Source organism: Martes martes (genome assembly GCF_963455335.1).
Source record: "Martes martes genome assembly, chromosome: 13".
NCBI classification, from domain to species: Eukaryota; Metazoa; Chordata; class Mammalia; order Carnivora; family Mustelidae; genus Martes; species Martes martes.
Genome location: NC_137901.1, coordinates 21,354,616 through 21,379,105, shown reverse-complemented (window position 1 = coordinate 21,379,105; position 24,490 = coordinate 21,354,616). Strand labels below are relative to the sequence as shown.

Sequence of the window (24,490 nt, the reverse complement as noted above, 5' to 3'; positions counted from 1 at the left end):
AGAAGCTTTTTAATTTGATGTAATCCCATTAGTTTATATTTGCTTTTGTTGCTTTAGCTTTTTGTTGTCAAATCCAAAAAGTCATTGCTAAAACCAATGTCCAGGAGATTATGCCCTATGTTTTCTTCTAGGAGTTTTACAGTTTCAGGTCAGATCTTACATTCAAGTCTTTAATCCATGTGAATTCACTTTGTGTACAACATAAGAAATCCAGTTTCATTTTTTTACACGAAGCAATTCAGTCTTCTCAGTGCCATTTATTAAAGAGAGTATTTCCCCTGCCCCTGTATTTTCTTGGCTTTTAGGCATAAATTCATTGACCATGTATACATGGGTGTATCTCCAGGCTCTCCCATACTGTTTGACTATTACAGCTTCTTAATATAGTTTGAAATCAGGAAATGTGATGCCTCCAGTTTGATCTTCTTTCTCAGTACTGGTTTGGCTATTTGGGGTCTTTTCTGATTCCATACAAATTTTGAGATTGTTTGTTCTATTTCTGTGAAAAATGGCATTGGATTTTTGATAGGGATTGCATTGACTGTGTAGATCACTTTGGGTAGTATAGAAATTTTAACAATATTAATTCTTTCAAACCATGAGCATGGAATGTCTTTCCTTTTATTTACGTCTTCTTCAATTCTTTCATCAAAGTCTTATAGTTTTCAGTGTAAAGATCTTTTACCTCCTTGATTAAATTTATTCCTAAATGTTTTATTCTTTTTGACACAATTGTAAATGAGATTGTTTTCTTAATTTCTCTTTCTGATAGTTCAGTGGTAGCATATATAAATGTAACTGATTTTTCTGTATCAATTTTATATCCTGAAAGTACTATTTCATTTGTTTTAAGGAAAGTAGGTATGGAGAGAGACTCCCAATCTATTATACACACCCTGGTGGTTTCTCTTATGCCATTTGACTTTTTTTTTCCTTCACGCACAGCACTTTAAAATCGATTTTATGGCTTTCTTCTCTTAGTTAGGAACAGGTGACTCAGCAGCTCATGTGAGATAGGATGTTTTGTAATAGATAAGATGGTAACAACAATAAAATATATTTGTGAGGTAAGCTATATTTTTTCTAACCTAACAAGAACAGCTCTAAGAAATCATAAATCGTCTAGATGTAGCAAGGTTAGAATTAAAAGGCATCAAAAATCTGCCAAAAGAGAATTAGATTTATTTTCCCTTTTCTCACTGCACATCATGTCTACAGAATAGAGTTGTGTGCAGAAACTCAGGAAAAATAGTTTCCCAAACCATTTTGAAGAGAATTAAAGAGAAAGATATGGGAAGTCCAAAAAGAAAAATTTCTAAATCCCAGCACAGGTAGGAAGGTGACTCCAGTCAAAGAATTCAGAACCATGAGTCCCTTCTTTAGCTTCTGAAACAAAACTAGCAGAAAATAAATGATTACAGTTTTTGTTTAGTTTCTCCCTCATCGAATCACCATCTACTATTTTCTTTTGATTTCATCTATATCCTCTGACTTTAGAAGTGTGAGAAGAATGTGTAGAATGACCTTTATCTCTTTACTGCACAAGACCAAGTCAAGCCAAAGTTCACTGTGTTTTTAAGGAAATTAACCATTTTATTTTATTCTTGGTGTATTCCTGTCATCTCTTTTTCTCTTTTAAAGGCATAGTTTCCTTCTGAGAACTCAGCATCCCATTTACTCTTTTCTTTTTCTCTTGATTCGGTGCAACGTGGAAAACCGTCTCATTGAATCCTAGGCATAATCGTTCCAGAAGTTAAATTTCAATGAAAAAGAATATAATAAATGAGTTAGCATATTTTTTTTTCCTTTCTCCATTGGCCAAAATCAGTTACATGGTTAAGCGCAGTACCAAGGGAAGTATATACTCCACCCAAAATGAACTAGAGAATTTGCAGGGGAAGGGAGCGAAGGGGGAGTTGTGAGCAAATAATACAGTTTGTCACAGATTACCATTCACCATCAGGACGGTCTGGGTCACTGTTTCTCATCTCAGAGTCTATGCACATTCTTCTACCATGGATGTAGTTGTTTCTTGGGCTGCCATCACAAGGTACCATAAACTAGGTGGTTTAAATGACAGAAATTTATTCTCTCAAAGTTCTGGAGGCTAGAACTCCAAAATCAAGGTGTTGTCAGGGTTATGTCCACCCCAGAGTCTCCAGTGGTGGATCCATCTTTGCCTCTTCCAGCTTCTGGTAGTCCCAGACGTCCCTTGGCTGTGGCAGCATAACTCCGGTATCTGCCTCCTTCACATGGCCGTCCTCCCTCTGCCTGAAGAGATCTTAGAGACCCAGACCTCCAAGGACATATTTGGGGGCCAGAGAGCAAAGTTTTGGGGTTTTTTGTTTGTTTGTTTAATTCATGAGAAAGAGAGAGTGAGAGAGAGAGGCAGAGGCAGATGAAGAAGCAGGCTCCCCACTTCTGCATTGGGAACCCAATGCAGGGCTCGATCCCAGGGGCCTGGGATCATGACCTGAGCTGAACGCAGATGTTAAACCAACTGAGCCACCCAGGCGCCCAGGGAACAAACTTTTATGAAGAGAACTGTGTCTCCCAAAAAGATATATTGAAGTTTTAACCTCCAATACCTGTGAATGCGACCTTATTTAGAAAGAGGATCTTTTCATACGTCACCAAGTTAAGGTGAGCTTTTGCTGAGTTAGTGTGGGTCCTAATCCAATATGCCTTGTGTCCTTAGAAAAGAAGAGATAGACACACAGGGAGAAGATGGCCGTGTGACAACAGAGACAGAAGCTGGACTGATGCATGCAAAAGCCAAAGAACAATAAATGAACTAAGTTAAAATGTGTTTTTATTTGTGGTTAACTATTGCAGATTTGTTTATGTCTGTGGTTAGAGTCTCATGTACCACTCTTGTGCAGGACTTTGATAGAGCAGGCTGTGTCTATGTGGGGACAGAGCGTATACTGGAAATCTCTGTACCTTTCACTCAGTTTTGCAGTGAACCTAAAACAGCTCTGGTAGAAATAAATAAATGAATGAATGAATAAGGAAAGAAATAAATGAATAAAAGAAAAATTTGGTCTCTTTAGTAATTTTTAAAACTTTTGTTAATTTATTTAAAAGTAAGGATTATTAAATAAGGGTAGTTATAGAACTATAATCCATAATGTAAACATAAAATATATAATGCAATTATTATATAAAGTTATATAAATAAAGGATCCCTAAAGAGGGCTTAGCTTGGGTGCCTGGATGGCTCAATCAGTTAAGCAGCTGCCTTCCACTCAGATGATGATCCCAGGATCCTGGGATCGAGTCCCATATTGGGCTCCGTGCTCAGCAGGGAGTCTGCTTCTCCTTCTCCCTCTGCCTGTTGCTCCCCATGATTGTGTGCTCTGTCTCTCTCTCTCTCTCTCTCTCTCTCTCTGTGTCAAAAAAATAAATAAAATTTTTTTAAAAAAGAGTGCTTAGCTTAATTTTTGAACTTGATCTAAAATCATAAGACATAATTTTAGATCCCATCCAAAACTTCACAGATTTTTAAAAATATATATTCATTCATGCATCAGGTAGTTTTTTAGCAAAAGGAATGTACAGTGTGAAAGAAATAGGGACGAATATGTGCTTCCACGTGATGGCTTAGGAAAGGAAAAGAAATAAGTACCCTCTCTTCTAGGAAACCAAATATTCTCTAAATCACTGTCAGAACCAGTTAACTTCCAGCCATTCAGTATCGGTTTCTAAATGCCTTAGAGACCACTAAACATCCCTGTTCCTTCTCAAGCAGAAAACATTTCATGACTCTGGCTGGAGATGTCTTATTAGTCACCTTGAGAAACAACAAAAGTCACACACAGGAAAAGAAAAAGTTGTGCCAAGTGTGGAGGCTCTCCTTCCTCCAAAGTTATCTGAAAGACCTTTGAGTTGCCCAAGAATCACTAAATGAATCACTAAAACTCTGCTTCCAAGAGCTGCTCCTTTCTGAAAGTCACAAATAAAGCTGAACTTCTCTCCTACCAAAAGAAAAAGAAAGTTGTAGGAGATCATATATTTGCATTACTCACATTTGGTTATCCACTGATAAAGACTTATATAATTCTGGTGGACAGATACTTCCTCTTTCTACTAACAGACTATAGTTCTGGTCTTAGCTTCAGTAAGTTCAATAAGTCTTGTTCCTGGGGAACAAGAAACAGTACCATATTTTGAAAACTTCAACCAATAGATAGTCTTGAGGCCCCATTCCTACAAGTCACTATAAACTTTGTGCCCCCATTTTCTCATCCTTGAAACAGGTAGATACCAGAGGTTAGACAATTTTTTACCATTCCTTTCAGTGTGGGTGTTGCCTTAGTGAGAAGCCTGGTCAACCTCACCCATGTTATTTTTCTGTCCCAACTCTCCCCCAGATTGGAAATCAAATAATAATGGGACTTGACCTAGATAGAATCATGGGCATAGTGGAGTTTATAAATTTCTCTATAGGGTCTATGCAAAAATTCACACTGTCAGGAACTGGGGTTACTCAGGGCTATTGCACAGTTTTTGTTCTGAGATTAACGAGTGAATTGGGTTCCTTAAGTGTTCATGTCCCAAAGTCTTTGTGTAGAGTGACTGGCATGCTCTATTTCTTTCAAATACTACAATTTGAAATAGAAGAAAAATGCCCATTTCCATTTTTTCAATATTTTTGCCCGTCATTCTGTAGCAATTATTTATGTGTTGACATTAATTATTATAAAGCACCTTGAGATTCGACTCTGCTGTGTAATTGTACGCCATTTGTACAATGGAGTCCCACCATTTCATCATTTGAAAACGAGTGCCTTGCCAGCACTTCCTTGATTCTCCCTTTATTTTCTGAATTGCAGGAAGGCTGTGTGGACGAAGGGAGGTTTTCTTTGCTTTCCAAGCTCTGAAATACCATGTCACTGAGCCAGTTCGCTTCATATAGGTGTCCTGATGCTGGTAACTGAACTGGCCAAAGGACTCATCTGATACGAGGGCTTTGCTCCAGGGGAGCTATGGCTATTGCATTGAAGAGCTTTGACTCCCCCTTGGGCGCCTGGGTGGCTCAGTTGGTTGAGCGACTGCCTTCGGCTCAGGTCATGATCCCGGACTTCCAGGATCGAGTCCTGCATCGGGCTCCCAGCTCCTTGGGGAGTCTCCTTCTCCCTCTGACCGTCTGTCTCATGCTCTCTTTCACTCATTCTCTCTCAAATAAATAAATAAAATCTTAAAAAAAAAAAAAAAAGGAGCTTTGACTGCCTCAAATGTCAGCCAGTTCTGAAAAGCATTTCTTTAGCTCCACATAAAATATAAGAATTATGAATTGACTACAGAAAATCTGTACCTTGCCCATTGTATTAGATTTTAGCAAACTTGTCATTTTCAACAAAATACAACTAGTCCCTGATAGATTAGTGATGCATTCAGTCTCCCATTCCCACTTAGCACATTCAATTAGGCACTTTCCTTTCCACTATGTGTGGTACTAAAGATTGTTTTTGCCAATGAGCTGGTCCATCTGTGTGGAGCTACCATTATTCCCTCAAATATGTTCCCAGTGGGAATCATGGTGACCACCTGAAGACCTGGGGATGGAGGGCTGGGCATGTGGAGAATTTGTGTTTTTAGAGATGCCAGTGAGCAATGCCATTAAAGAGAATAGGAATGGGAGTGACCCCCAAACATTCCATGATGTCATCAAAATTTCTCTGAAGCCTGAAAATTTTGAGAAACTAAATTTTATTTTTTGTGTGAGAAACCAAATTTTAGAAAACTAAAAAAGTGCATGTCAATTTTGTTAAGTCTAATGTCAGTAATATTTTAACATAAATCTTTTTCATTTCAAAAATGTAGAAGAAATAGAATAGGAAAATATGAAGGAAGGAATAAAGAAGAACACAAAATATATCATTATTTCTTTAATGGCTAAAGCAGTTTCTAAAATATGATATGGATGTATTACAATCCATCTTCAATCAAGTTACTTAGGGCAGATTTCTATGGAAAATTGTGAAATTTCTTTCCCTGAAAAGATATTCTTAATATGGTAGTATGCACCTGTAATAAAAACCAACCCATTGGTAATGAAGAGGGACCCAGATATAGGTTCCTACAACCTCTTCTCTCTGAGCTAGAGCTAAGAGATACTGTTATTTGGATATTGACCATTGGTCATTTTCTCCCTTAGATTAAATATGAGTCCAGAGCAAAACTGGTATAATTTTCTTTGCCTGTAACACTATATTGTCAACCATCTAATTTATGCAGTCTTTAAAGTTTTTATTTGTTTGTTTGTTTGTAATCTCTATATCCAATGTGGGGCTCAGACTCAATGACCTTGAGGTCAAGAGTCACATCCTCTTCCAACTAAGCCAGCCAGGTGCCCCCTAAGAATATTAAGGAGAGAGGAACAGGTGTTCTTGTATTCAGTCAAGACTGCATAATTTGAATACAAGAACCCCTGTTCCTCCTTTTTATTCTTCTTTTTTTTTTTTAAAAAGATTTTATTTTTGAGTAATCTCAATGCCCAGTGTGGAGCTTAAACTTACAACCCTGAGATCAAGAGTCCTTGCAGCCCCACCATTTTTTTTTAAAGAGTTTTTATTTGTTTATTTTTTTTAAGATTTTATTTAGTTAGTTAGTTACTTGACAGAGAGTGAGCACAAGTAGTCAGAGTAGCAAATAGAGGAAGAGGGAGAAGCAGGCTCTCCACCGAGCAGGGAGCCCAATGTGGGGCTCCATCCCAGGACCCTGGAATCATGATCTGAGCTGAAGGCAGACACTTACCCCACTGAGCCATCCAGGTGCTCCAACAGTCCCACCATTTAACCTTGATATTTTGCATGCATGTGGTCCTCCCCTCCATGATAGTACTTCCTAGCTTAGAGACAGGAAACTCATCTTGCCAGAGTTCTATCCAGTTTGCTGTCTTGATTACATTTTCTTTGAAGAAATCTTTTATCAAGTCTTTGCCTGTTTACTAGCTCTGGTTGCTAGGTGGCCATATCCTATCCTCAGCCAACCCTATGTATCCCCCTGCCTCTGTCTTTGATTAGGGTAAGTCTGGAGGCTTCTCAATGACCTAGAGGATATCTAACCTTTTCTGAATATAGAAAAATGAGACTTAATATCAAACACCCTCTGAAGGCACATTTCATCCCTGCATATCTTTAATATAATGTCTTGATCTTGGTAACTTTAATCTCTACTCTCTTCAGCATTATCATTTTCTTTCTGGCTCCACTGCCCTTTGCTGACCTTACGGAGCCTCCCAGAGAGTTGTCTCAAAATTATCTCACAAACTAATTATTTCAAAATATTTCCTGGTTAAAAATTCTCTTCCAAAAGTGAGATATACTATCTTCTGTCTCTGCATTTTTTTCCCACTTACTCAGTGGAACTTTCTTTAAAAATAAATCATCAGAAATATCTTATTTCATCAACACTTAGACCTCCGAAGCAGCTCTTTGCATTTACAGTTTCACCTGGACCTGTTGATTTTGAATACGGAGGGTAAAGTCAAGTTGCAGTGTTCTTATCGTTAAGAGACTGCCTTGCCAATATTTTAGTCCCGCTGAACTGTGTTCTCTGGAGAAAAGGTGTGTTTCGGTGCACCGAGCTGTTCAAATGCCCCAAAGGCGATCACAGAGGACTGTGGGGAACCTCTTCAACTACAGTAATCGGACTGAAAATTACCAGGTTTGCTACCAAAGAGGAAAAATTACAATTCTGCATTCAGGCAACTTGTTCCAGCAAAGTCATCTCTCATATAACTTTTGAGATGGGTGTGCTTCCTTTTTGCTATGGCAGACAATGATTGTGGCTCTTATTTGTATCATTTTATTAACAATGCCTTGAACACCTGGTAGCTCTGATTTGTTTGACAGTTGACATGGCATGTTTAAATCGCAGAAAAAATTGGCATATTGGCTGGTAGATAATAATGCAGCTGTAGCTGGGTTTGGGATATTGAATTTCACTGGCATTGGACCTTATGAAAAGAGAAATAACTCTTTTTTCCTTGCTTCATCGCTGATGATTACAGGGCCCTGCCAGTTCGGGCAATAGAGTCAATGCTGTCTATATATTTTACTATTCTTCCTGCGAGAGGGATCCCTGTCTTGCTGGATCTAGTTCCACTGTTTAAAGGGGACGTGCTATTATATCCCAGAAATGTATGAAGGAAGAGGAAGGAGAGTGTTCATAACTTGAAGAAGAGATTGGCCAAATCCCGGCATATTTCTCTAAATGGATCAGAGACCCTGCAGCTGGCTTAGGGAAAGCAAGCTTTGTTCTGGAGTAACGAATGGCTTTTCTTGTCTCCACTGCAGCGGTGAGTGAAGGACCAGCCAGCCAACAGCCACCCATGTTGCCCCCAGCACAGCCTGAGCATCCCAGCACTGAGGAGGCGCCAAGCAGAACCATCCCCACGGCCTGTGTTCGACCAACCCACCCACTCCGCAGCTTTGCTAATCCTTTGCTACCTCCACCAATGAGTGCAATAGAACCGAAAGTCCCTTACACGCCACTCTTGTCTCAGCCAGGTAAATGCCTGTTTGTTCATGTTGGAAATAGTTGTTATCCCCTGTGCCTCTCCTTAAGTGCATGAGGGTTCTGGAGAAGGTGGGATGTAAAAATCTGTTCACTATTGAGGTTCGTAGGGCAGCTTGTAAGTATCTGCTTTGGCAAGCAACTGGCTGGTTATAGGTGCCTTTCATTCCTTTGGAAAGTCATTCATCGATCCTGAACACTGCTCGAAACATTCCTCGTTCTTTAGTTGGCCACGTGGATCCTAGAATTTAAGGCTAGGCACCAAGACTAGACATAGAGGTACAAAAGCCTGAAAAAAACACTTTTCAGAGCTATGCATGTAACCCATAATTCTGCTTTGTAGCCTTTCAATTGTCGTCTTCCAGAGGTTCTTATTTCCAAGTTCCAGGGCCAGAAAGGAGAAGAATGCAACTTCTTAATTTTAGAAATGACAAAACAAAAACTTGGGTAGGAAGTAACATCTCTATGGTAACTGTGATAGCCTGACTTATGAGAAATACATATTCTGTCATTCAGATGATCAAAATAGAGTTCTCGTTTATATTAGGTCTTCCTCCACAGTTTCTGGGTTCTCTGGAGCTCACAGCTGTCAAACCCTTAGAATTTCCTTGGTGATAAGTGGATAAAGGAATCCAGTTATGTTAATGAATGTGACTTTTGGTGGTTTTTGTTTGTTTGTTTGTTTGCTTGCTTGCTTAGGAACATGACCTTTGGTCAACCCCCTCAAGGGTGGGGGCTGGTTGCTAGGAAGACCAACCGTGACTAGAGAGTTGGAGCTTTCAGTCTCACTCCCAACCTCCAGGGAGGAGAGAGGGGGAGGTGGAATCTGCCAAGGACCATGACTTAGTCAAGCATGATTATGCGATGACGTTCCATAAGAATCTCAGAGGACAGGGTTTGGAAAGCCTCCAGGTCGGTTTACATGTGGAGATTTGGGGAGAATGATGGGACTAAAGAGGGGATGGAAACTCCATGCTCTCTCTCCGGACCTCGCTCTATATGTCTCTTCATCTGGCTGTTGATTCACATCCTTTATCATACCCTTTAATAAACCGGTAAACATGTTTTCCTGAGTTCTATGAGCTACTCTAGCAAATGCATCGAACCCAAGGTGTGTGTGTAGGGGGCGGGGGCGGGGGGGGGTTGGTCCTTGGAACCACCAGTCTGTAGCTAGTTCGTCAAAAGCAGAGGTAGCAGCCTGGAGCATGTGAGTAGCATCTGAAGTCAGGGGTGGGAGGCAGTTTTGTATGGCCGAATCCTTAACCTGTGGAATCTGATACTATTTCCAGGTCGATCATGTCAGAATTGAGCTGAATTCTGAGACACCCTGCTGGTGTCTGAGAACTGGTTGGTATTGGTGGGGAAACCCCCTCCCCGCGACATTGGAATTAGGAACACTAGCCTTAAAGAACGCCTTTCTAAGAAGATCAGTTGGCAGAGATGAGAACCAGAGTCCCCTCTTCCCAATGCAGTGTTCATTTGATCGCCTCAGTTGGTATCCAGTGGCACTAATCCAGAGTTCCTCTTTGTTTCTGTCAGGAATTAGGGGGGAGAGCAGAGAGGGGGAAAAGAAGAGAAGGAGAAGAAGAAAGAGGAGAAGCAACAGATAGGATGAAAGATAGGCCAATCGATAGATAAGGAGATACATAAAGAACGACCTAGTGCTTAAAATTATTTGAAGGATTAGAATAATTCTTAACAGCCCCGATATATCAAGCACAAGATAGCAAAGTTCAGTGGTCCCAAGTAAATAGAGGTGGATAGACACAGCTGGATTGGCCAATCTGTCGTTCGGCAAATATATGTAAGTTTCTGTTGCTCAGATCCATACGCACAGCAGCTGTAGTCACTGAAATAATTTATAAGACTCATGATGACTGCAAAAGCTAGAAAAGCCACAATTGCAATTATGAATGTTATCTAATATGAAGAACGTTCCTTGTTCCTGGTACCATATTAAGTGATTTGTGTTAATGCTCTCTGGTGTTCCGCCTTTGCTGTGGTGTGTGGTATGGATGCTCAGCTACCAGCTAACCCGGGGAGGTGGGATGGAGCACAGGGATGTGGGATTCCAGTCCTGGGGATGTATGAAGACTGTCCTCTCTGACACATAATCTCCATGGCTGCCATGACTTCGTTTCACAGGAAATAGCTCTTCTAACCCAAAAGAAGCCCACACTAGGATTTAAGAGAGATCTATATGGCCCAAACCCCTCTCCCCATCCCCCGCATCTATACACTCCACTCACATTATGGGCAGAGTCTGCGACTTTATAGTGCCCTGAAACTATGAGGTCTTTGCTAATCGAGACAAGGACAGTTGGAAGCAAGAGGATTCATTTAATGAAATTCCTATGTCCTAATCTCAATGCCCGGTGATTTCTGGTTGCACTGTTTCCCACTGCAGTACCAGACCTTGGAAGTGACTGGTATTCAACCTTTTGTTGAACTTGAGTTCTATGCCTGGCATGCTTCTGAAGACTTGTTAACACTACATTTGATCCTCAGAGCAACTTTGCTACTTTCTTAACCCTAGTTCATGGCTACCAGAATGGTGACTCAGTTAATTTAAGTAATATAGTTAAGTCTGCACAACTACTGAGGGATGTATCTGTTCCTATTCTTTTTGGCTATAGCACAGCAAGTTTGAGGAACTCATCTGCACCTGTTAGTTTAAGTCTAACTTATTTAGTGACAAAAACAAAGATAATTTATTTAAAAACTTATTACCGCAAATCATTCCAAAACTGATAAAAAGAAAAATGAGAAACATCTGAAGTCATTTTGAGTTGAGGAATACCTTTTCCTCGCAAGCCTTCCTCACTCATATTTTAAATGAGGAAAGGTAAGAGGTTTAACTATTTTATGAGGAAGAACACCAATTTCATAATACCAAAAAACTAGGTGCCAAAGCACTTTAATACTGTTAGCTACTCTCTTTAGTTGGGAGTAAAAATTAACTATGTTATCACGTTGAGGAAAAAAAAAAATGAAAATAAAATTGTGAAGACAATTTTAATTTTTTTATTTTTTTTAAAGATTTTGTTTATTTATTTGTCAGACAGAGATCACAAGTAGGCAGAGAGGCAGGTAGAGAGAGAGGAGGAAGCAGGCTCCCTGCTGAGCAGAGAGCCCGATGCGGAGCTTGATCCCAGGCCCCTGGGATCATGACCTGAGCTGAAGGCAGAGGCCTTAACCAACTGAGCCATCCAGGCGCCCCAGCTTTTAAAAGAAATTTTACCGTGGCAGAAATATTTGCCTTGGAACACACGCTTCGAAATCAACCCATGCTCCAGAGAACTGTGGTAACAAAGACCCCTCATTTTAGAAAGAACATCTGACAATAGACAGAACAAAGCCCTGGCATTGTTATTTAGTACTTATTGTTTTCTTCCAGTTACAATAATAGGGAAGCAACCTTAAACAAAGTCTGACACAATGTAGCATAAATAAGCTTATTATGTCTTTAAAAGGTGGGAAATAGAGTCCTTTCTGCTGTCTCTACACCTGTTCTCTCAAAAAATAAGCATATTTGAAGAACCATTCTTTGATCTAATGCCATGTTGGCAAGATCTCATTTTCTTTTATCTCCACTGTACACTTAAGAGCCTTCTTTTTATTAACTATCTATCTAGTTTCAATTATCATTCTTGTTTTTATTTAAACTGTTTCTTAAAAACTATCTCTTTTTTTATGTTTTCCAATATCTCTGGGTTTTTGGGTGATTATACGTTTTTCATGGTTCTCCTTTAAATGCCATCTTCCCCCACTCACCTTGAGGCATATCCTGCCATCACTTTGGAATTATTAAATGCCTTTCCTTTTCATGTTTCTCCTTCATTGTCTCCCTGTGATTCCTGTTCATTTTATAATGTCTTACCTCATGATTTTCAAATAAGTTCTCCCTGCATTGCTTCTGACACATGGTAAATAGTATGCTTTTAAGAAAGGGCTGATGTTTACTTATTCTAATAGAAAAAGAAAATTAGCAGACTGACAAATGTATTAGCTGTGACATTAACTACATGCTTCTTAGCCTAAAAGATGAAATACTTAGAGCTTTCAACAAATTTTAATTCTAAGAAAATCATTACTTTAGTCAAACTGATTGATGAAGTAAAGTCATTCTCTTGTCGGCTTGAAAAAAAAAATACCTCAAATAATTTTACTTCGGATTTCACAATAAAGGACTGAGTAATTTCTAATGAATTTATCTTTACTTACTGCAAGTAATTACTTTAGAATATGGTAATGTGAGGCATTGCTATAATTTTTAAAGATCACCCCAAATGAGAAGCTCCTTCTGCTTTGAAACCGCTTGAATTAGGATCAACGAAGAAGCTCTTTCCCTACTCATATTCCTGTGTGTGGTTTTTTTAAGGGCAGCATCATTGATCTGTGCCTCAGTTGGACTTCCACTAAGGCATGTGGAGCTGCGTTCTCGGGGTGTGATATATAGGGCAGCGCACAGTACGCAGTGACTCTCTCCACGGAGTTGGGAAGACTTTTTTTTTTTTTTTTTTTTAAAGATTTTGTTTATTTATTTGACAGACAGAGATCACAAGCAGCCAGAGAGGCAGGCAGAGAGAGAGGAAGAAGCAGGCTCCCCGCCGAGCAGAGAGCCTGATGCGGGGCTGGATCCCAGGACCCTGAGATCATGACCTGAGCACGAAGGCAGAGGCTTAACCCACTGAGCCACCCAGGCGCCCCAGTTGGGAAGACTTTTGCGGTATTTTTATAAAAGTGTAATTAGAAAGTCAGCCGGTTGTTATAATGACTGAAATTCTGCCCACCTGAAAACACAGATTCATTCCTTCATTGTTTTTTCTTTTCTTTTTTTTTTTTCCCCCTTTCCACCTGCCGAGTTAAAATTTAGTTTCCTGGACTAGAGTACTTTATGGCGTTTCTTACAATTTCATCATCCCCTCGTGATAAAGTGGTTCCGTTTGGTAACGCTTCCCAGTGAATAACTGTGCGGTCTTGACGCGTTTCAGGGAGGCTACAATCACTGCACTTTGCAAATCACAGATGCGGACATCTAAGTGATTTGGCTTCGTCCCCTTTCAGGTTAAATAGAAAATGTTTGATGGAGTGTTGCGCTTCTGGCATTATAGATCTGACATAAATTCTACAAAAGGCCAAGATAGGGTGGTTTTTTTTTACTTCACTAGTGAAAATTCCTTTTAGCTGTGAAATGATCAGCTGCACTTTAAATGAACCTGGATTAGGAGACCATTTGTCTTCTGAGGCTGTAATTCTAAAGAGAAAGAAAATGTGACCTCTTAAATAGTGACTTTAATACTAACTAGTGGCTGTTTTACAACATCGGCCCCCTGGAGTTCTTGCATCTTTGTAAAGGGGCTCACCGGCTTTATTGCCCTCCGTTTACACATTGCGTTTCCACATGTTTTCTTGTATAAAAGCAAAAACCTAGAACATTCCGATCTTTCCAGTCTTCGAGGAATCAATATGTCAGTGGACATGACAAGACCAAAAGTCATCTCATTGTACTACGAAATTGAGTTTGATTTTCCCTCTGCAAAATGTGGCATGTGCTTCAATTTGTCTGAGGACTGAGGACAAGGAGTGGGTGGAGGTGGCTGACAGTGGACAGGAAAGGCATTTGATTTATATTTTATGGCTGGTTGGGAAATCATGTGTTCCTGCTATAACCTGATCTTTTTGACAGGCCTCATTTCAGTAAATATGCTATCACACAAAACTGCCAATAAATTACTATAACGCATTAATACAATTGCTGCATTCCCTGAGCCACTTGTAGGCCACTGTAGAGGGTGTTCATCAAGGAGACCGAAGGAGTGTTCCGTTCAGCTGAAATCAGTCACAGACAGAGGTCATGGGAGAGCAGACATCTTTCCACAGGTGAAACAAGATGGTCACTTTTCAGGTCAGTCAGGTCAAATAAATCATTGGCACAGCCAAGTAGGAGAGATATGTTGATTTGACATTATTGGGACCAATACCATTAATCAAGTCTGATGGGGAAAATGACACTATCTCGTGTTACATTTCATCTCATATGTAAGATCATCTTTGTTTTCATTTATTTGTTTCTGTAGGTAGTTCCTTGAAGTTCTCCTGTCCTCATTCTTAGCAGATTTTTTTGATAGGTGAAATCTAATTTCATTTGGTCTAGTCATCCTTAATTATCCCTTAGGAAAAGTAAGTCAAAATTACCCCATATATCACCAATGTTTATGACTCTGGAGCCTACATGGTATTTTAATAAAATACTATTTCCTCTAGAATGGGGTTCCAGTATTTAAAGAGGAAAGAGCTCTTCTAATTGCCTCAAAGGGAGGGAAATGATTGCTAGAGGAAACATTAGAGGTAAGTCCTGTGACTGGTGTGTCATTTATAAATGACAAAACCAAAGCCTAAAAGACTAAGCACCTTCCCCAAGGTCAACAATTGAACTAATGGCCAAGTATAAGAATTCAGAGAAATAGAATATTGAAGAGAAACAAAGGATTTTATTTAACTTCTTTGTGACGTGAATAGCTATTCTTAGTCCAACTTCCCCACCCCCACCTCAGGGCCTCTAGGATATTCCTAGTTATTAAATATCCATTAGAAAGAATTGTTGCATAGAAGGTGGTTAGAGTTATTTAGCTTACGATTTGAGTGAATGTTGTATTCCTTCACGTAGGCTAGATGGAGGAAAGTAGTTCTAGTAAAAGTCGTGACTAGCCAGGAACTCGGGACTAGCTCCCATCTGCTTAAACTCACTTGTCCAGCCTGCCAATGTCCCTCTTCAGGACAGTAAGGAGACAGGGAGCTGACATTTGTTGTTTCCAGAACCACACACCACAGGTAGCCAAGGCTTTCGAGTCCAGCAACAAAAATAAAGAAGAATAGAAGGAAACATAAAGTGAAGATAAAATCAAGGCACATGAGAATATTACTCAGGTTGTGAGTTAGAAAATGTCAGGGTCAGTGAGCATGAAAAACAAACAGCTGTGTTTCTTTAGAATTGCAAAAATCTGTTGGGAGGAGGGAGGACAGTTGAATCAAAATCTAAGTCCTTTCAACCAAACTTTTGCTCAATTAAAAAGAATAAGAGAAAATATTGCACCAGAAACAGTTATATCAATATATAAAATTGAGGTTACTTATCAACTTAATGCAGTTAAACTCTGGGGGTAAAGTATTGAGTTACCACCTACATAATCCTAAGAGAAAATGAAGAATACCTATTTTTGGAACTTCGTTACCAAGTAGACTACATACATTTGAAACATACGATTTAAGAATGTCCTCGGATTTTACTGGGGAGTGGGTGGCCCCGTGAGTGCCAGAGAATGACAAGGAAAAGGAAAAGTTGAGCAGGAAGTTGTTTTCAAAGCAGCAAACATTCCTTTCACATTTCCTAAGAATGTCATAGGTCACATGGTTAACTTCTGCCATGTAAATTTTGTTTTTTTACAAATCATCTTGAGGATCAAAGTGTCTTTTTCTAAAATAAGTGTATGTGAAATTAATAAGGTTAAGGCTTTAGATTTTGCCGCCTTTTGTAGTTTATAAAGGACCTTTCCAAATGAATTCATGCCTAGCAGAGAAGTAACTATAATCATCATTACTGACGCAGAGGGAGACACTCACAGAGGTTGAATAACTTGTAACTTCTCTAGGATCATGTGTCATTGTCCTTAGGACATTTATATAAGCCACAGTGAGTACTCAATAAATATTTGTGGAGCTGATCAGAATAGAATAATAAAGGTAAAAGCCAGAAATTGAATTCAGGTCTTCAATTCAAGTGATGATTACAGGTGAAGCAAAGCAACTTGAGAGTTGGCAAGAGAATTAGAAAAGCTGAAAAATTTACAAAGTCACAACCATCTGAGCCTAAGATATTATGTTCTGAACTACCTATAACATCTTATTCCAAAGCTGAATTCAGTTGCATTGAGGGGGGGGGGAGATAATGAAGCCACCACCCGTGGAAAGTCTATTCACTAATTTAACATCCATACTACAATGGAGAATGACATCCACCTTCTTCATAGGAAGAGGGAGTATGGCTCAGTGGAAATAGAGTCCTGAGTCTTTCCATTATGCCAATTTTGGAATGAATTTTGCTCCCCCCGACTCCTACTTATTCTCATCTGTGAAATTTGATAGTCTTTCATCTCTAAAGAGGAATGAAACATACGAAATTCTAGCAGTCTTATTTACTGCAGAAACGAGGGTGGATATTCTGTCTGTATTTTTTCTTTGCTTTGTCAAAAAGTATGAGTAAGAGAAGGGGTTTCACTCAAGCAGATTCTGAACTCATAGTGTGACAGTAGTTGACAGAATTCCTTATAGTTCACCAATTAGCATCAGGCTTCTGTCCCTTTGGGAGGAAGGGGAAATTTTGAAACAAATAAAGTATTCACATAAAACTCTGGGTTAATGGAGTATTGAAAATGTGTTGTGAAAAATCTAGCACACTGAAAACAAAAAAAAAAATCCCTGTGATATTAAAATAAAGTAAGAAACCATTGTTAAAACCATTTAGAGCTCGACTCCTTCAGAATGTTTATAATGTTTATCTTACTGGCAGGGACTTAATGGAGAATTCAAGTGCCCTGTTAAACATCCCGTGTATTTCATAGCTAGGGTTGATGTTCTTATTACCAGCATCTTTTTATTTACCAGAAAGGAAGTCAAGACTCTCAGGAAGGATGCCTTATCTTTTGCGGTAAAGGGACTCTAGCAAGCTGCTGTTACTTTCTTTCCTTCTTCCCTCCTGCCTCCTCTTCCTTCTTCTGTTCCTTCTTTTTCTCCATCTTCTTCTCCTTCTTCTGCTTCTCCTCCTGCTTCTCCTCCCCCCCCCTTCTTTTTCTCTTCTCTCTCCTTCTTCTTCTTTTAGTGAAAAACAATGATAAGTAAGCCCTATTGATTTCAAACTGAGAGACATATTATGACCTAATTGCAGATAGAGGCTTATAGGAATTAAGAATAATGATATTCACAATGACGCTCTTTTCACATCTACTCCAAAGTGCCCTTCTTAAACATCCTCCTTCCCATAACCCATCCTTTTACCCAGTTGTTGTATCTTTGTACTTCTGTGGTCACCTGAGCCACCGAAAGAGCGTATTTCCAATTATAAGAATGTGTTGACCTAGTCTACCTTTCAGGTTGAGATAGCTGGTTTTTTTTTTTGTTGTTGTTGTTGTTGTTGTTGTTTTTAAGATCCTATTTATTTATTTGACAGAGGGAGATCACAAGTAGGCAGAGAGGCAGGCAGAGAGAGAGAGGGAGAAGGAGGCTCCCTGCTGAGCAGAGAGCCCGATGCGGAGCTTGATCCCAGGACCCCGGGACCATGACCTGAGCACAAAGCAGAGGCTTTAACCCACTGAGCCACCCAGGCGCCCTGAGATAGCTAGTTTAAACTTGAGTTTCAGTTGGTGTTGCATGTAAAATTATAGTTATTTGTTCTCTTTTCAGCTATTCTTTGGAGTGGTGCCTCAGTTAGTTCTTTGAAATAGGTGGCTTTGTGCACAGGATCTTAGCTGATGCCTACCCCAGGGCGGGACTAAAGGCAGCACAGTGGGGCCATGTGATGAGAAGTATATCCCAATCCTCCAGTCTCTTCTCTGGCAGGAGCCATGCAGGACTTGAAAGAGCATTTACAGGAAAAAAATAAGAAAACTTTAGGATCCAGCTTTCTTGCTCATTGGCTGGGTTAGTGTCAAATAAGTCACTTAACCTCTTTATGCTTTCATGTCTCACCATAAATGGTGAAAATAAAATCTAGTGTGGAAAGGGTTTGTTCATGTAAAATGAATTATACTAGTTAAAAATGTGAGCCCTGCATCCAGGAGCTTACGATTTGATATAAGCTGGAAACCACACTGAGGTATAAATTGGGCCTCGTGAAGTCCTTATATTCAGAAGCTGTAGGATCAGGTGGAAGGGGGGTTAAAGTAAATCCTAAGGGTTTAGTGGCTGGTGAAACAAGATCTAACTCCGGGATGTTGTATTTCACCACCTGTGTCCCCACCAGAAAGAGGTCAGCCCTTGCACCCTTGCACAAAGAGTGGTGAACAGACGAGAGCAGAGTGTCTGCTCAGAGCTATCTGAGTATTGTTTCCTGAGTCTAGAGAGAAGCGTGGCCTCTTCCATTTGAACAGGTCGTGCTCTCAAATTATAAATACATCCAACAGGCAGGAAGCTCCCACCAGACCCTTTAAATGACCAAACTGCATTAAATTACATTCCCTCTCTAATTTCTTAATCTGTTTCTACCAATGGGTATGAAAGCCCATTCTTCAAACCCAGTAAGGATTTATGTCCAAACGATGTATATAGATTTGGTGGTCACGTGCCTGACTTTCTCTCTTAGAAACACTGCATTTCCTAATTGCTTCTCAGGACGAACCAGTTTAATGTGACTAAAGCCCGTGGAATTTCCCAGACCCCAGCTCTAATATCTGACTTAGCTCTTGCCTGCATTAACTCTCTGCAAAGAGAATAGCAGGGCAAGGAAGAATGCAAAGTGGGGAGCAAGAATCGAGCTGTTGAAAGTGGGAAAAAGAACTTATTTCTCAAATATATGTAAAACATTACTGGCATCTTTGTCTTCTCATGTATTTTATTTTATTTTTTTAAAGATTTTATTTATTTGCCAGAGAGAGAGAAAAAGTACACACAAGCAGGCAGAGAGGCAGGCAGAGGCGGAGAGAGAAGCAGGCTCCCCGCCTAGCAAGGAGCCTGATGCGGGACTCGATCCCAGGACCCCAGGATCATGATCCGAACCGAAGGCAGCAGCTCAACCAACTGAGCCACCCAGGCACCCCTCATATATTTTATTTTATTAGGAATATTATATATTGTATGATTCATTTCCAAATGTGATTTGACATGTAAGTTTTTAATTCTAAACTCTTCATGAACATGACTAGCTAAAGCCACACTTCTTAAATTTTACATGCTGGAGAATGACTTACAGATCTCATTAAAACGCAGATTCTGACTCAGTGGCTCTGAAGGAGTGCCTGAGATTCTGCATTTCTAAGAGGATTCCAGAAGATGCTGACACTGCCACTCTGTAGATCACACTTCAAGGAGTGAGGTTCTAGAACATACCACGCATCCTTCACCTACAGTTCATCGAAGAACTCGAGGGTTTTGTAACTCACTTGAAATTACATTCACCTGTGTGTGTGTGTGTGTGTGTTTGTGAGCGATCACATGCACATTTTTCCCAGTGAGTGCATTTACAGCTTTTGTTAGAGTCCCAAACTGTTCATTATCTATAACAAGTTAAGGACCACTTAACCAGCCACTTTGTCATAATCCTGCATTTAGGCTCAGTTGTGCAATGTAAACAACAGAGTATTTTCTGTTTTCCTTCATTTTATTTTGTTTTTTAGACCAATCCAAAAGCCTTTAGTAAGAAGTAACTTTCTGGAAATCTAAGGCCAAGAGCTGAACACTTTGGCCCTGCTCAAATGAAATTCTGCAAAATTAAGTCATTCATTTTCTTGTGCAAACACCTGGGGCCTTAGTGTATATTTGTCAATGCCTGATGAAGGAATTGAATTAATATTTTATTGTCTTAAAAGGGATCCCACTTCGGAAACTGTCTCTTTTTTGTTGTTTTTTAAGTGAAGATTAATAGATAAGATTCATAACCATCTGTGATAAGTTTTCCCCAGAAAGGGAGGTTCTGTGGGAAACTAAGATGGGTTGTCATTTAAGGAGGTCATCAGAACCTGTCCGTGGCATCTCGTGTTCTGTTGTGCAATGGAAAGTGCTTCATCGCAGACTGGATGATTACACACACGTCTCCTCAAATGGTGACTCATCGTACAATGACAATTTCAGATTCATCCAGTGTCATACCAGGGTGACGAGCATATGAAATCAATGAAAAATATTTAAACAATTTTTTTGGTGGTGATCATGTAAGTGAACCTATACGCAGTGGTAATATAAATCACGGAGAATGGGAGGTAATAAAAGAAATGTTTATTTGAGTAGTGAAAAAGTTAGGTTGTATTATATAATGTCCTGAAAAATATCATCATAAATCATTTATTGGACAATAAATCATTCTAAGGAGTAAATATATGTTTGAGGAGGCTTGGCAATAGTAAAGAGCCAGTGGGAGAGAGGGGAGTTTTTAAAGAAAAAGAACCTCCTTCTCCAATAAATGTTTGAACAATTGAAGTCTTCCTCCCTCCTTCTGTGCCCCCTCTTTTTTCTCTCTCTCTCCCCACCGATGTCTTTCTTTTTCTTTCTTTTGCATTACAAGGTTGTTTGGTTACCTCCCTCCCGCGTATCACGCTTCTTAATTTAAGTGGTAACAGGCCCTATACAAGTACCTACCAGTACCCAAGTATTTGAATTTGAGAAATTACAGATCAGAGAGAGGAACAATGATAGAATATTGGAAAGTACCATGAGAAAAGTGCTTAAAGGCTTTTTCCCTCAATTTCTTGATGTTTTTAATATTTGAGAATTTTCTGCACATATTTACCATTCTCCTTGTACTCCTGGGTTAGACAGATGGTACAGGATCCAGTTTCTGAAACCTGTGCCAGCAGGGGGGCATCTGCTGCTCAGTCTCCGTCCCCCTCTCCTCCTCCAGCTCCAGTGCGCTCACTGTCTTCCAGCTGCCACACAGTCAGTCCCTTCTTAGTTAGTTCCTGCTTATGTATTCTTAAATTTTATCTCTTTATTCTACATGGAGTATGATTCTAATGAAATATTGGACATATGGCTTATCTTCCCAAGCCAATATTTAATGTGATAATAGACACCAATTTGCAATAGTCTTTAATATCACAATAAAACCTAATATGTGCTGGATCCCAGTAGATACTCTAGGAAAAAATGAACTGATAAGAAGCATGGTGATTTGCTTGCAAACTTTGTTATCGACAGTTGCCATTAGCAAACACTTAACATGTGAATTTGCTATCTTATATTAATGTTCATAGAAACACAGAGAGGAAAGTATTGACTCTTGAGGAATCTTGGGATCAGAGAAGATAAAATAATTAATTCAATGTTATATTATATCAAAATGTCAGGGCCAAGAATTGAACCTAGGACTTTCTGAAACCAAAGCCTGCTTTTCTGAGCAACTATATAATAATAATACATGTACGTAAAGGGACGATGATTATGTAATTAGTAATGTCAAATACTAAACACTCCACATATATTTTAGCATCTCCCTTAACATGTAAATATATATCTATAGAGAGAGAGATTATTTTTTCCAGAGGTATTCTAACACTAATCTATGACGTAAAACTCCAGACACATTCACAAGAGGAAAAGGAAAAAAAATAGACTTTGTTTATTTCTGTTTTCTCCATGTATTATTTACATTTGCATCAGCTTTTATTTTTTCTTTTTCATTTTCCTTTCCAAATATGTATTGATTACATATTTTTCATACTTGAATTGGCCCAACACATCCAATCAGAGAAAGTTTCATTTCTCGTTGGAAGACTAAAATAAATATCTATATAAATGTCAAAAACCCAGAGATACCATGGGCTTATTTATTAGCCCAATACAAAATATCCAATAGCCTATTTTTCACAACTAGCTTCCAATTGACTTATAAATATGAAATATTCAGAAACTTCATGCTGGAAGAACATGTCAAATATTGAAAAGTTATGGAACATTGCATAACAACACATTTTCCTTATAAATAATTTCCCATATATGGACTTGAAGAGATCTTTCTGACCCAGCATGACAAGGATGAGTCAGAATTTTTCATTGACATTTTGTTCCACTGCAAATAAAGAATAAAATCTCAATCAACAATATCTTTGGGGGGAATAGACTATTCTCAGGAAATTGCATTTCTGGATAGCTCAGGGTAAAATACAAATCATTTTATAATAAAAATGTTTATCAGTTGGCAATCCTATGATAGCTATAAATAAGGACTATGAAGAATGCCATTCTACACAGGTCTTGTCTATAAATCCCACACCATCTCTGCAGAGTAGACCATGTCATTTTATATGCAATGGACCCAGAGTGTAGGAGAATAGAACAGCTTCTCCAAGGTCACCGTTACTAAAGTGCAGGGACAGCATGTATGGCTAGTTCTGCATGATGGCAGTATTCTTTCCTTGATTGCTGGAGAATCACAAAAGCATACCAGGAAGGACCAGAGTGAGGAAAATGCCAGGGATGAGAAAGTACAACATGTTTTCAGAGTCTACAGGTAACATTCTTTTGTTAGAGAGAATGATTCCTAGAGTAATCACGAGATAATAAACTAGGAAAAGGTAGGTTAGTGACTTAGGAGAATCAAATCGCAAACTGAGATGAAAATGGAAAGTGTGTAATGTGGATTGATGCAAGTGAGAACTGATGGAGGAGAAAGCGGCAGGACTTGTCTTCCAAAACAAGAAACAGGCAATTGAGTGAATGATTGGCTATGAAGAATGAGGGGGAAAGTGAGGTGCAGGGTGACACGGCTGTTCGAATCCTGTGTCCTGAGGAACACAGTTATAAACAAACAGAAAGAGGGGAGTGAGCTGAGAAGGCACTCCGTGAGAAGAAAGGGAGAGCCGGAGAGAGTGGAGTTTGTTGAGCCTGAAGGGGCAGGGGACCACTCAATGGAGCTAGACAGTGGGTGTGGGGAAGTGGGAGGAATTCAAGAGGGAATCACAACGGAAGAGTAGATTAGAGAATCATTTTCAGAGAGGTGAGAGCTTTAGCATGGGGTAGATAGATGACAACTCCCAGAGAAAGAATTTGAAGGAAAAGAAAGAAATTTGAAAAATGAAATATGAGGTAAGTCTACATTTTATGAGGGAGTAAATAAAGATGTGCTAGAGGTAGAACAATGATATAATTTTTCAGAAGCCAAGAAGGGAGAGCATTTCAAGGAAAAGGCAGTTTTAAACACAATAATTCCTTGATTCAAAGTTGCCATTGTTTTCTTTTTCCTTCCAGGATTTTACTATAAAAATATTAAATGCTCAGAAAAATTATATAGTGAACTTCCCTGTACCTACCACCTAGATTCTATATTTTTGCCTTATGTTTATCCAACCATCCACCTTAATTTTTGATGCATTTCAAAGGAAATGACAGACATCAGTTCACTTTATCCCTAAATACCTCAGCAAATATATAAAGATGCCTTTGCCTTTGGAGTATTCCATTGATTTAGCTGTATAATTTTAAGAGAAAAAATAAAAACTATAATAATATGGCTGTGAATCCAAGAACTGAGAAAACATAATGCTAACAAATCCTATAGAGAAATTTATAAGGCAGATACCCATTAGGTTGAAAAATTATGATGGTATTTATGACCTTTGTGTCTGACATTTATATAGATTGGTGAGGTCAAAACCAGGTGTCTGAGAGAGACATGGTGAATAAATAAATAGGTAATGTGCAAGTGTAGACAACCCTTAAAAGTATGGCAGCAAAATACAGGAAAGAAGTCGGCTTCTCAATGGAGAAAATGAAAATGCTTACCTAAGTCACTTTCCTCAATGGCATACATATTCTTTGGGATGGAAGTGGTGATGGTGTTTAACTTACAGTTGAAAAAAATTTGAAATTGTATGATCATTGTCATATATGATCACTGCATTGACTGAGTAAATTACTATGAGTTTTTGAAAAGTTCTTGTGCCATGAATATCATTCACGTTGTGCTTTGGTCAGTCTGAGAAGTATACTTGTAAAAGTTAGAAGAGATTGGGTTAGTACGATAGTGTCCTAACACCAGAATGTAATCTGAAAGGTGTGTTTCTGGCCTTTGTGTCTTAATATCAGTGTGTGTGTGTGTGTGTGTGTGTGTGTGTAAAAGAGAGAAAGAGATAGAGACAGAGAAAGACAAAGAAAGATTTGATGACTTCTATTAAAAAACAAAACCAGATTTTAAAAATCAAGTATATCGAATATTAAGAAATCTGGGTCTGAATAATCAAGATTATACTAGAAAAACAGAATC

The 24,490-nt window shown here is 39.0% G+C and overlaps 1 protein-coding gene across 1 annotated transcript in view; it reads left to right on the top strand.

Annotated features, from left to right (window-relative positions):
- The window catches only part of DCC (DCC netrin 1 receptor), a gene marked incomplete at both ends in the record, with an annotated part of 1,141,350 nt that overhangs the window by 1,104,183 nt on the left and 12,677 nt on the right, over nucleotides 1–24,490 (top strand). Inside the window, one exon of the mRNA XM_080821994.1 lies at nucleotides 8,304–8,516. Within this exon, the coding sequence (XP_080678120.1) occupies nucleotides 8,304–8,516 (213 nt within the window). The remainder of the gene's footprint in view (nucleotides 1–8,303; nucleotides 8,517–24,490) is intronic.